The following is a 13,310-nucleotide window of genomic DNA, read 5'->3' on the forward strand; positions in this document are numbered from 1 at the left end:
TTGACCTTTCGTCTACGTCAGGCTTCCTCAACCTCAGACCTCCAGATGTTTTTTTTTTTTTTTTTTTTGGCCTACAACTCCCATGATCCCTAGCTAGCAGGACCAGTGGTCAGGGATGATGGGAATTGTAGTCTCAAAACAGCTGGAGGGCCGAGGTTGAGGAAGCCTGGACGTCTTTCTTTTTTTAAAGCACATAGAGAGTAAAGTCCTAGTTGCAGTGCTTTGAAAAGCACCGTGGCTGCTCTCCACAATTGCAAAACCAAGCCGCTGAGGCATAATTATTTGGCACAACGAGGGTGAGGAGAGGTTCTGTGTTGCCAAAGCCTATGTGACAAGCAGATATTCAGCAGGCACACCTACTGCCCAGCCCATGCACCTACATAGAAAACATTCCGTTCTTCTGACAGGGAGGTGTCAAATGTGCACCTTCTTCTATTGATATTAAAAGACTGCTTAGTTAGCAGCCCTTCTCTGGCCCAGTATATGCTAGTCCAAGCGTTGCTAATCTGGTGCCTATGAGCACAATGACACTTGCAAAGTTAGTCCCCCCAGGCAGAGGGCCCAATCTCTGAGCTTTCTTTAAAGTCAGTCTCAAGCCCCCCTAGAAACAATGTTATGAAGCAAAATTGGCAGGTACCCACCTAAGTGATTTCTTTGAAATGAGCCAGCCTGACTGCTCCCGTCACTTGTTGTTGTTTAGTCGTTTAGTCGTGTCCAACTCTTTGTGACCCCATGGACCAGAGCACGCCAGGCTCCCGTCACTGTTTTTAGCTAGTGAATGATGTCAGATGATTGGTAAGTGATTTGTTTGAACACCAGGGAATTCCTGTGGCCCTAAAGAGTTGTTCTCCTCTTGTCTGCTTCTGTCTTTTGTTCTAGTCTTTGGAATCCATGTAGTTTGCCCTTCCTCTCTCACTAGCAATCAGGATGCATCTTTCCTATGGTAGGTTTGTCTGAGATCACACTAGAAGTTATGCAAATATACAGTAAGTATGGGCGGATATTAAAGATTTCAGCCTCCCCACAAAAGGCAAATGTGAAAATTTTGCCTGTCCTGCTCTGGATAAAATATTGCAGCTTTACCTTCACATGCAATGTCTTCAATGACATTCAACTATCAGCCTAATTATAAACATATTTTACTCTGAATAAAGACCAGTACTAAGCTTGAGACTGAATTGCATAGACACCAGTAACAATAGGAACATAGTTTCCATCCACAATTGAAATTAGGAGTCTCAGATTGTTGTCGCGTCCATAAAATCCAAATGTAAGTGTCAGCAGTACACTTGGAGTTGCGGAAAGAACAAAAGTAGAATATATATTGAGCCAGGGATTCACTGGAGGACCTTGAGATAACTTCATTTTCCAGATTCAGTCATCAGCATCCCCTTCCTCTGCAATACAGAGGTAGGAATAGAGGCCTATGACATTATACAATTGTAACAATTACCAATATATTTGTTCTTTGAACACCTAAAACAAACTGCTATATAGTTAAGTGAATTTTAATGTTAATCCAAGCATGATAAGCTCAATAGGCTGGGGGTCCTGGTGTTTCTTGCCTCCCTCCCCTAAAACCACAGAGAGAACTTATTTACTATTGTTTTAAGTTCAAAGGTGCTAGAAGTTATTTTGCTATTCACAAACTCAAAAAGCATTTACTTCTGCCATCTGATGGATGCATGCTATAACTACAGGTCTGGGAGAGGACAAATCCTTCTGTTTAATGAGGCATTTTTACAGCATGATCCTAAAGATGTTAATAAACATCTAGCATTCTAGCAATACTGCCTGGTCCTGTGGTGTTATGTATACCTATGTCCATTTAAACACGTGTTCTTAAATGTACCTAACTCTGCACAGTATCAAAGCTTTAATTGTATTGTTGTTGACATCTGTCTGTCTCAAGAGACGTAGTGTGCCTCCCGGGGTGAAGTCAAACTGCTGCATTAGCAGCACTGAAGTGACCTCCTCAGGGTGCAAGCCTGGGCAGTGTGTATGGTGGTCCCGGACTGCCCAGATGACAAGATCCTCCTTTCGATTTCACTGATGTGGATCAAAGTGAAGCAGAGCAATACATTTGGGACCAGCTGGGCTGCAGGAATTGCTGGAAGGAGGCATACAAGGCGCCATCCAGTCTTCTTAGGGACTCCACTTCGAATCTGTGTAGGGTTTACTCCTTAGTCTTCTAATCCCCTGAAATATCCTGCGAGGCAGTGGAGGTTTGGGATCAGTTTTCCTTCTCCCAGGTGGTCTACCTTTCCAGGTTGATGAGCTCCATCTGCTCCTCGCTTCCCTCTACATCATGTGCAGAAACCATTTTCTTAATCGTTGGCCCCACTATTGGTCTCTTTGCATGCAGGGAAGACACATTGGCTGCCCTCACCTGATTTAGCCGGCCAGTCAAAGCCATTCCTTGACTGCTGTCACACACCAACAGCTTTTAGGAGTCACAGGTGAGAGCTGGGTGCAGGGTGGGGACCAAAGGTGGACAACTACCCCAGAAGCACAGCATGTCCCCCACCAGAAGTACTACCTCTCCCCTAACACTCCATACACCCCAACTATGTAAGCATCAGTAATCTTTACTGCTTCTGATGGTCTAACACGTTGTATCTAGAGCTGAGATTCTGGCTAGCTTATGACTGGACATGTGATTTCCTACCTATAAATTACCCTCTCCATCCTCTTAAACACTGTGAAACCAAAGGATGATAAATGTGAATGGCAGCCAATGTAGTGCTACTTGTTCTGTGTGGAGATATTCCATGCTAAAGGTTCATGGAGAACAGAAAGGTTCTGATGGCTCAAGTTCAATAAACCATAGGAAACAACAAATCTCTACTAATTCTACCATTTTTCCTGATCACAAATTACTCTGAAGGAGTTAATTCCTCATCCAAATTCAATCTTTCTACCAACGCATTATAATTTTCAAGTAAATTATGATGGATCATAGGAAAAGTTTAACATCAATGAAAACCATACACATAAATGAGTAGAAGCAAAACCATGTAAGAACAATGCTAGCTTTCGTAGCAGTGTTTAACTTGCAAGCACTGTGAAATACCATTCAATAAACACAGTATCTGAAAGCACTGAATGGGTGTCATGATGGATGAGATAAGTCATTGTTTACGGCATACTAAGTCAATCACAGTACTTTCTACATGGCGCTTTTAACAGTAATGTACTGTTTGCACTGCCACACAGTGAGGTATAAGCTATAATTATTCCTCCCTGTTTTATCTGCAGAATGAGAAGCAGTAGATTCCCCATAGGCCCATGCAATACATGCAGAAGGATGGAGGATTAAGAAAGGGGGCAAGTTATATAAGAGGATATGACATGTTACAGCAGTAGTCCTCAACCTCTGGGACCCATGTCTGAGGTTTTAGTGGCACATGTGTGACCCACCTTAGGTGAGGTATGGGTCCTGGCCCCACCAATTCCTGAACCAACTTGCTCAAGAACTTCCGTAAGTAAATTAAGACCATACTATTGGTCAAGTGCATACAATGCTAGGAGCATATCAATGTGAACTCATCCTTAGGTTCACATTTTATAGTCAAGCTGGTATACGTAATTGAAAATGAGGGGAAATCATTTTGAGACATGTTAGCGTACTATACATTTCTGTGAGAAATGTTACACAAGAACCGAGAATAACCCGCTGTAACAGTATGCTGCTAGTGTATAGCAGCAAGCATAATGAATTGGCAGCTATATTGCTTGGGAAAGTAAGTTTTCTAACAAAGGAATTAAGGCTGAAGGGTAATTCCCAAGGATAAAATTATTACTGACGTTAAAAGGCATAAGCCCAAATCTGTTTACTATGCAATGTTATCTCATGGTGCTCAATGGCACTTATTTCCAGGCATAAATATGCAGCTCCAGTGTCAGGGAATTGCAGCAAGCATACAAATGTTTACCCAACTAGAAATCTTAGGATATTTGTAGTACAGAAATACTAACCTACCATGAACAGTTCAGCAAGGTTGTATACAAAGCTGTCTTTTCTGTGATTGCACAGGAACAAAACACATTGAGAAAGAGTATCCTTAGAAACTTCGCATTCACTAACGATGTAGGCAATGCCTGGCCAAAAAACCCAGGAGGAAGATGGTATGGAGAATTTCTCCTCATGAAGCCTTCAATACCCTCTCACACAAGCCCTACCCTTCATTGGAGCATTTGGCCCCAGATGGTAATGTGATGTAATGTCTGAAAAAGGTTCCCCATGTCAGCTCTATGACAGGCATGTACACAGAACTATACAAAGCCGATAACAAAGTTCTTCATGCAAGTTGTAAATGTGAACTTTCTTCGTCCAACAGCGATGTGAATCTTTGCTCCTGAATTACTTTGACCTGAATGTAGTGCTATGCATCTTGAGCTGTAAAACCAAGGTTGTAACTCTCTTCTTAGTATGAAGGGAGGTTGGGTGAGTGAACAGAAGGGACACCTTCTATATCCCTTTTTGTTATCCAGGTTTTTTGAATATTTTTACTGGATTGTCAGAAATTCCAGCTTTTGTAAAATCATGTCCTAGGCCTAGCTCAACAGCATTTCAAAACTAGGGGCCATATCAAATGAAATCCAGCCCTTAGTACACCCACTGAAATTAATGGATAAGTTCACTTTTTCTGAGTTTCTAGTCGGACTAACACTGGCTATCACCCAGTTAAGGTTATTAGTATGCTATATTAATTCTACGTAAGACTGAAATCACAAACTTCTTTTGAAGGTTTTGTCATTTGAGCATTACCCTACCTGTGCATTCAGTATCAAAATGTGTGTGCCAACCAATTTTTATGGCAAAAGAAATCTGTATTCAGAGAACACATCAGACCTGCATTACTCATTCAGCTAATGATTGTGTTATATTGGAACTGAAAAAAAATACTTTGCTAGGCTCTTTCCACTGTATTGCACCAAAGAAAAACAAAATTAATGGGACGTTGGTTAAGAGGGTCTCACACGTATGGTACTTTGCTTGTTTATAGCAGACCATTTTTTGTATTTGTCACAGAATACTATTGGCCATGCAGAATCTTCCTTTTCCCAGTGCTGTATGTTCAACTCTTAGGGTGCACTGACCAAATTTTACCAAGTCTCATTAGCCTCCACATAGCTGAAATCCAGTTGACGTTTCAGAGCTGAAATGACTTCCAAGAAGTTGTCATTGGCAGAGACCTGATTCTAGCAATAAGCTTTAAGGGATATAGATCAAGCAGTCTTGTTACCAGATATTTTGCTGTTTGAATATCCATGCATCTTCTCCCCAGCAGGCAAGAAGAGAATCTACTTCTATCTTTAGTCAACCCCAACTACAGCCTACATTCTTGTCTCCCTTACTAGTAACATGGTCTCGAATAACATGCCAGTTAAGTGAATTTTTCTAATATAAAGGCTGAAGAATTGCATAATTTTTTTCTCCCAAGTTAGTGGAAACTTTTAATGTGATGGGTAATTGGATAGAATAAAGACTTAACATAAACATCAATTGCTAGTTAAATCATTTAACCAGAGCATGGGTCCCTTTCAACTTCCTACTAGGTCACTTTCCAGCAGTAAAGCATCAAGTACCTGCAAAATCAGGGGGTGAAGGTGCACATACTTACTTCCCTCTCCTCCTAGTTCACACTGACAATGGCCAAAGATAGGCTCCTTCTTGCTCCATTTTTCTTCCAAGGAAGAGCTGGTCACACAAGGAGCAGTTTTCCACGTGATGAAATTTCCACATGATGAAATTTTATTCCTCTTATTTTAGATGTCATTGTCTCAATACATATTATTAGACATGCTTTCTAGCACTAATTGCTGCTGTTGGGAGTATTTAGAAATTCCATGCAGGCCTGTTTGACTGCAATATCAGCTGACAGCATTTATTGGTTTGATATAAGCCACCTTTGGTACCACAGGTAAATGCGAGGGTGGGGCACACACCTACAGGTTTGTCCCTTCACTGCTAGTTCCATGTGATTATTTGAATGAAATGTACTCTTCACATACTTCTTTCTCCACCACAAAATGTACTTTGTCCATAATGTAGTTTTCCTAATGTGAAATTTGAAAGACTACAGGATTTTAACACAAGATATATAATTGTGTTCTTGGATAGTATCTTTAGGAATACTATATATAAAATAATTTTCCTAATGACTGGTCATTCTGCGGTTTGTCAATCCATGCAGAGAAAAAAGAATGCAAATATTGCTGCTGAAGTGATGTATTTGACAATTCTACAGTTTAAATGATACAGCAATTAACTTTGTATAATACAGTTGTGGTACAATAGTCAACGTTCAGCTTTTATTCTTCCACATTTGCCTCTGTAATGTTAATTTGTACTATGTATCTGAAAAATAAACCCCAAACAAAAAACTTCAGCCAAACTCCCCTTCCTCCTCCAGCTTTATTGATAGTTTAAAATTACATTTCTATATTCTAGGACTTCAATTGCTTTTACCATCTGACTTTAAAAACTGATTACAAGCAAATGAAACTCAACAGTTGTCTAAGTGATATAGTATACAAAAATAACATCTTGATTTCTGTGAAAATGCATTTCTTTGCAAGTCCTGAATAGCTCCAAATTGTGTATGCTCTAAAGCACTGATGTTCTGGGTTTGATTTAATTTGAAATATTTAATGTTTCCCATTACCTTGTTATCTCATATTAGACATTCACTTATTGTATTACTGTTACTTCAGTTCTCGATTTCTCCCTCACTCTCGTGGCCATTAACAGGCATGTGCATTGTTTTGTTTATCCCACTTAGCTATACGCTCTAGGTAAGGCCTGATACAGATACTCGGTGTTATAACAGTTATTGAGGTCAGATAATCCAAGGCCATTATTGTAATTAGTTACTGTGGAAGTTCAGACACTTCCAGTTTGTTTTCCTCCTGCATACGATCACTTCCATGGAACCCAGGGAGGCTTTGCTGGTCTGACTTAACTCTTTCCACTCATCCATCCCTATTCACCAGTGGCACGGAAAGGGGGTTCTTTAACAAAGCATTATACATAACACCTCTACCAAACTAAACATAAACATTTTTGTAGTTAAATGCAGAAAGTCGATTTTTCCACCCCTTTCCTCCTTTTACACGGCAAGTAAAGCTCACTGGCCTGGGAATAGCCTCTATCTGCCAACCTTTGGCCAGTGAAGAGGATTCAGAGAAAAATAATACAACCATCAATCAGAAAAAGGAGGGGCGACAAAGGAAAACAGTTAAGCTGTAGCCTCAATTGTGCATTCCCGTGCAAGGTGTCCTGACTCGCCACAACGATAGCAGTTGACTTCGCTAGTCTTGCTGCAGTTGATGGCTACATGGCCAGTTTCACCACACCTGCAATCAGACAGGACAGAACTTCAGTCCCACACACAAAGTACATCCATAGAAACACTACTGTATAGTATTTGGGACATTGCAGACATGATTCCTATGTCCCATGTTTTCAGCTTCTTCACAAAATAAACTCATTCTACACTTGTACAGTCATACCCTTACTGAAACCTAGTTGACCCTAAAAGTTTTGGAGTTTACCCAAGTGAGCAATGAGGTATTGGCAACTTGAGAAGTTACAAATCACGAGTTCTATGGTAAGAGCACAAAATAATTTAATGGGACACAGAAAGAAAATCAATAAACAAATTTTATTACGGTAGAAACCGTTGCAAAAAAAATAATCCAAATGTTAACTAACCCCATATATTTTATTGTAAATACACAATTTGTTTATAAGAGACCTAAAGGTCAGCATAATGGGATTAATATTCACATTTGTTGATTTACCTATAGCATTTCACTTTGGTGCAGTCCTTTTGGATGTGTCCAAATTCCCCACAAGAATAGCACTTCTGCTCATCTGCATGGTCACAGTCGCGAGCCAAGTGGCCAGGTTTGCCACAGTTGTAGCAGCACTGCTCTCTCTCTCTCTTGGGCTCTTTGCAGTCCTTAGCAATATGGCCACCTCTACCGCAGTTATAGCAGGCTTCCACAATAAGAAAAAGGAGACAAACAAGACTATAAAACCTGGAGAGAGTTGCAGAATATGTGCTTAACATTGTGTTACGTCCCATAATTAACTGGCAATGTTTCTCCCCATCCAAACTTTAGAAATACTTACCATCCTCCTGAAGATCACAATCCTTGGCAAGATGACCAGATTCACCACAGCGATAACAGATGTCTGGGAGTGATGATGACATAAACTGGAAGCCTATTTAGAAAGATAAAGCCATTTAACAATTCAGTGGTGGTACTACATGTACCATAGTTAAACCACATAATGGGACAAAAAAGAGCATACCAATTTATTTTTGCTCACTCTATTGCACTGTAAATAGGAACAATATTAAAGCAGCTGTGTAAATAAGCCCACAAAAAAAACCAGTCAGTCAGTAAAAAAAGCAAACCAAACCAATCATGACATCTCCCAGAGATACTGGCAGAGAAGGAATGACTCTGCTCGCCCCTTCCACTGCATTTCCGCTATTGTGTTGGAGGAAAACTTTTCTTCCTCTGTGGCTCTTTTCAAAACCTAAAGGACTAGGTGATCAGTCCCTCCCTCCACATACCTACTTATTCACCTACATTTAATTCCTAGCAGCTGTGGCTAGGCTACCAAATGAGTTGTTAAAAGAGACTAACTAATGTTTACTTTCAATTTGTACAATATGCTTTGGGGGTGGGAAAATACCTCTGCCACGGCTTCGCATTCCACGCCCGCGACCCATTCCAGTAGGGCACTCCCGAGCCCAATGGCCAGTACGCCCACATTTGAAGCACTCGTTGCTGCTCATTGCTGCAATTAGGTTTCCTGAGAAAGAGGGGAAATGTAGTTAGAATAATGTACTTATATAATAACATTTACAAGAGCTGAAGTGCTTGATGCCACCTTGTAAACTACCTATAAATACTGTTCTAATGTAAACTGCTTTCATTTTTCACAGTATTGACACAACTTAACCCAAAATTTCTAATAATACAGCATATTAAGTCCAATGGCTATACTCTAAACCTAACATGGAGGATAACATCCAACTCTACCTGTTACAAATTACTGTTTGTTTCATTATTTACATTTACATACCCTCATTCTTTTGGCATTATCTCATCTTCCATACAAGGAGTCCAAGCAATGTAACAGTTCTCCACCCTTCCCTTTATTCCCAAGAGCTCAGGAGATGTAGCTGGTTCTTCTCCACCCAATAAGATCTTTATCTGCTACCATTGTGAGCAGCATGTGAACAGGGTTGAATAGCCAATACAATTCATATGAATAAAAAACTAGCACCTAAGCCCTTCCTGTCACATTTTAAGAGTCAGCTCATTTCTATTAAGTTATTTGGCACATTCTTGCTGGAACTCAGGGGTACAGATGTCCATCTTTCAGCAGGCATCCTGTGTAGGCTGCTGTCAGCACCAACTAGTGTCTCTTCCCCACTCTATACTGGCTCTGACTTATCTTTTGTCTCCTTTGTTCCTCTTCCACCAGTTCTCCTCTCAAGCCACAATTCTTCCCACATACTGCCTCATTTGGCCTTTCGCATAAACCTCTTCCTATACCTTCTTATCCTTTCATTCATTCTAGTTCATTCATCTTCCCTCTGCTCCATTTAGGTATAGTCCATCCCCATGACTATTTTTCCAACACATAACCCCCCCTCCAGGAACCACATGAGGTAAAAATCTCTAGTGCGTTATGTCACTTCCTTCCAAGTATATCCTATTACTTTTTCTTCTCTCTACTTTCAAGATAAATCTCCCCTTCCTGAACCATTTCAATGACTCCAGAGAAGGCAAACAGGTGCACAGTACAATAATATAGACACCCATCTCTGTGTTAGAAAAAGCTTATATCCATGAACTATTAATAGCAGATAAATTTTGTGCCTTGTAAAACTACTGCCTGTTGCTAAATAAGAAATAACTCAGTACAGTATAGCACTTGGGCAGTTCATGAGTCATGTCCCACATGCAGCCCTCACAAACCTACAATGTGATCCATCAGAGGCAATGTTTGAAATCATCAGGCGCATTTTGCACCTGGTTATCAGCCACTTGCGACCATGTGAAGATGCCCAGGCACTCAAGTTGCATGCCTGGGGATCCTTGGATCTTTGTTTTCACACACCAGCAACACATGCTGTAGAATTCTATATAAAATATATCTGCAGAATCAGAATGAATTTCAGGAACCAAATGCTGTATTTAAAAACATGACTTTAGAGCAGTCTGGCCCCAAAATGGTAACTAGGAATTCCGTTTTGGCAACTGTAACCATAATTTAAGGAGCCATTTGGCACATAGGTTACACATCTGAGTTTCTAACAATGATCACAGGTGCCCAAGGCACCTGCCCCCAACATTTCCTGATCACCATCAAATTTTGCTGCCTTGGAGTAAGCTCAGTTGTGATGGGAAGCATCGTCTTCATGTGCCTTCTACTCCTTGTAAATGGCAGAGAGCACTAGTAGGAAATGGAAGACGCCTTTCTCCCCATCACAATCAAGAAATAGTGAAGTGTATGATGACAGCCCAGCCCTACACTGCGTTTGGCTATATCCAATGGCAAGTGGCTTAACTGTTCACCAACCACCCATGCAGCCCTTAGGTGAACTACGCCTACATTATAGGAATATGCTCAAGTTCTCTAATACTCAGGGATAACATGGGAAATAGATAGGATCAGATTTCCAACTCGCACTAGAGTGAGAGGCACTCAGAATGCTTCTGAAATGCAGTGTGAAGGCAATGAAGAGAAATTTACCAGAAAATGATTATAAACACAATTTGATACCTTTCTGATGAAATCTTTATTGTCACTATGAAGCAATTATTTTCCACCTTTTGTCCCACATTTATCACAGTAGACTTTGCCCAGATTTTTCAGTTCTGTAAGTTAATAGCTGCCACTGAAAAGACCAAGACCCAGCACAGCTTAGGACAGGCATGTCCAAAGTGTGTTTAGGGGACCTAATCCGGCCCGCCAGTCGGTTTAATCCGGCCCCTGTGGCAGTTTATTTCCTGGGGTAAAATCCTTAAAAAAGCTCAACAACTTTGGTTGGCCCTCCACTTCATCAAATCTGGCCCTCTTTGGAAAAGGTTTGGCCACCACTGGCTTAGGAGCTCAGACAAGTATATTTATTTAATAGTTAGCTTTAACAGTTCAGCCAAAGGGACACTCCAACTAGGCAAGGCTTTTAAATAAATTATGTAGCTTGGGCATCTGTTTTTAAATATGTTTTAGTTTTGGGGGTGCAATAACTTGTTATATTTACATTGTCTTTGATTTCATGATTCTATGCCTTATTTGTATACAACTCTTCTCTTATTTAAGCAATTTAAGTCACCCAGATAACTTTTCTATGAGGCAGCATAAAAATGCTTTAAATGACAAAGTAAACATATGTTAAATTCCTAAAGGGCAACAGTATGAACCTGCTACAAACACTTAATAATCCTAGAACATTTTAAATGCAAATGAAATCATAGTAGCATAAGCAACTGAGACCTGCATTAATATAAACTTCCTTGAGCACTATAAAGCGACCAGATCAGGACATAACACAAGTATGCCACTGCCTTACTTTCAGAGGACCTGCAGTTACCAAGTAGTGAAGAGCATCTGTTACACAAAATTCACAATCCCAGGATTCAACTGGGAATTTGGTATTTAGTTATGATTTGCCCCAAAAGTAGCAACAGAATCAACAACGTGCAAGATTTCCATGTACTTTAGAAGTAGTTCTGGTTAATAATGCTCTGGTGCCACTTTTTAAGTCACCTGCTTTTTCAGGCTTCCTCCTCTCAGATTGTTCCTTAGTAACTGACCTCTCCATCAGAACACAGACTGCTTGGCTCATTTGAACTCTTCCTCAGCCTATTCCTTTAAATAGTACTCAAGTGATACAGAATACTACAATTAAGTCCTTGGCTGTCTCCACTGGATTTTACACTGTCAAGTCCTCCAAGCACAGTGCTTGTCCCCCGTGTTACTTAAAGCACCTAGCAGTGCATCACACTTTCGCAGAATGATCAGCGGTTCACACACGTCTCAAGGCTGCAAGCACACCCGCCTTGCTTGAGATCAAGTCCCACTGGAGCCAGCGGGGCTTGTTTCCCAACTGAGGGTCGGGCGCGCCGCCTTTCCCCGACCGAGGAGCGCGCCACACTCACCAATGGGCGGACAGCAGCACACGCCATCTTCGAGCGTCACAGACACGGCCGTGAATTACAATGGATCGGCTAACTAGCTGGCTCCTCTTGCGAGTTACTCAGCCGAACACGTGGAGGACGCGCGGGGAAGGCGGCCGCGGCGGCGACGCCATCGGAGACGAGCACCTTTCCCGAACTAGCAAGAGGGCGGCCCCAGGCGGAACGCCTCGCTTTGAGGTCCCGAGCCTCCCCACGAGGACACATTCCCACGACGACACTGTTATGGGGAGCTGCCGTGAGGGTGGGGGAGAAGAGAGAGCAGCCTCGCGTGCTGAGCGAAGGCCTCTTCTCCCTCCGCCTCATGATGTGTCCGTGTCCAACTCCAACCCTCGCGGCCCGTTTGAAATCTCACGCGCAGGCGCGCAGGGCCTGAACAGGGCCCAGACCAAACGAATGCTTCTCGTGACGGGCAGGACCCGCCCGTCCCGTCTCCCCCGTCTCCTTCCCGGCCCAGAAGGCGGGAACGAGGAGCCCACCTACCTGCAACCGCCTCAGCCCTCCCGCAAGGGGGTCGACCACAGAGCGCCCTCAGCGAGCCCTTCTTCCCGTCTTCCTCAGAAACAACCGCGGCCGAGTACGGTGGTTTTTTTCTTTTCCCGCGCACTAGGCCGGAACGAGCCAGCGCCCTCCTTCCCTCACCCCGCCCAGAGCTTTTCTCCTCACTCAATCCCCCCCTCAAACTACGCCAACCCCGTCGGCCTACCTCGCCGAGGGTTACCTCTCTCTCGATTTTCGGTTCTGTCGTCGGTTGAAGCCGGACCTCCCCCGCGCGGCGATGGACTCTCCCCGCTCCTGCTCTCCTGCCCCCCCTCTCCGCTGCTCCGCGTGCGCGCGACTTGACTTGGCCCCTCTCTCTCTCTTCCACCCGCTGCCGTTGAGTCCCTGCTGGCTGCGCCACACGCGGTTTGCACACGACCCCGCGCACCCTCCCTGCTGATGTGCGCACGGCTCCCTAATTCCGATCACCCCGGCCAATGGCCGCCCGCCGATTCTTCCGCGTGGCCTATCGACGACAGGGCTGGAAGGGGCCAATCAGCACCGTGGAAAGGGGGGAGGAGTCCGCCTACCGGAAT

General features: G+C 42.8%; 1 protein-coding gene and 1 long non-coding RNA gene across 9 annotated transcripts in view; one reads left to right on the top strand and one right to left on the bottom strand.

Moving 5' to 3' along the window:
• Positions 1 to 6,401, top strand: part of LOC310672296 — a 6,810-nt gene extending 409 nt beyond the window's left edge. Inside the window, exons 2-4 of the long non-coding RNA XR_014508502.1 lie at positions 709 to 795; positions 2,366 to 2,459; positions 3,259 to 6,401. This is a non-coding gene — a long non-coding RNA (uncharacterized lncRNA). The remainder of the gene's footprint in view (positions 1 to 708; positions 796 to 2,365; positions 2,460 to 3,258) is intronic.
• On the bottom strand, positions 6,392 to 13,262 carry CNBP (CCHC-type zinc finger nucleic acid binding protein). Of its 8 annotated transcripts, none has more exons than XM_083429257.1 (5): positions 12,956 to 13,262; positions 8,717 to 8,836; positions 8,144 to 8,236; positions 7,810 to 8,008; positions 6,392 to 7,362 (listed from the first exon to the last, which is right to left on the bottom strand). In XM_083429257.1, exons 2-5 carry the CDS (start codon positions 8,817 to 8,819, stop codon positions 7,245 to 7,247), a joined length of 513 nt encoding a protein of 170 aa, XP_083285383.1. In that variant the 5' UTR covers positions 8,820 to 8,836; positions 12,956 to 13,262; the 3' UTR covers positions 6,392 to 7,244. The 8 variants fall into 8 exon arrangements, with proteins under 8 accessions (XP_083285383.1, XP_083285382.1, XP_083285384.1 ...); XM_083429256.1 differs by having other exon boundaries at positions 12,941 to 13,216; XM_083429258.1 differs by having other exon boundaries at positions 7,810 to 8,049; positions 12,941 to 13,164.
• Positions 13,263 to 13,310: the final 48 nt, after the last annotated feature.

Source organism: Podarcis tiliguerta (genome assembly GCF_965153285.1).
Source record: "Podarcis tiliguerta genome assembly, chromosome: 2".
Taxonomy (NCBI): Eukaryota; Metazoa; Chordata; class Lepidosauria; order Squamata; family Lacertidae; genus Podarcis; species Podarcis tiliguerta.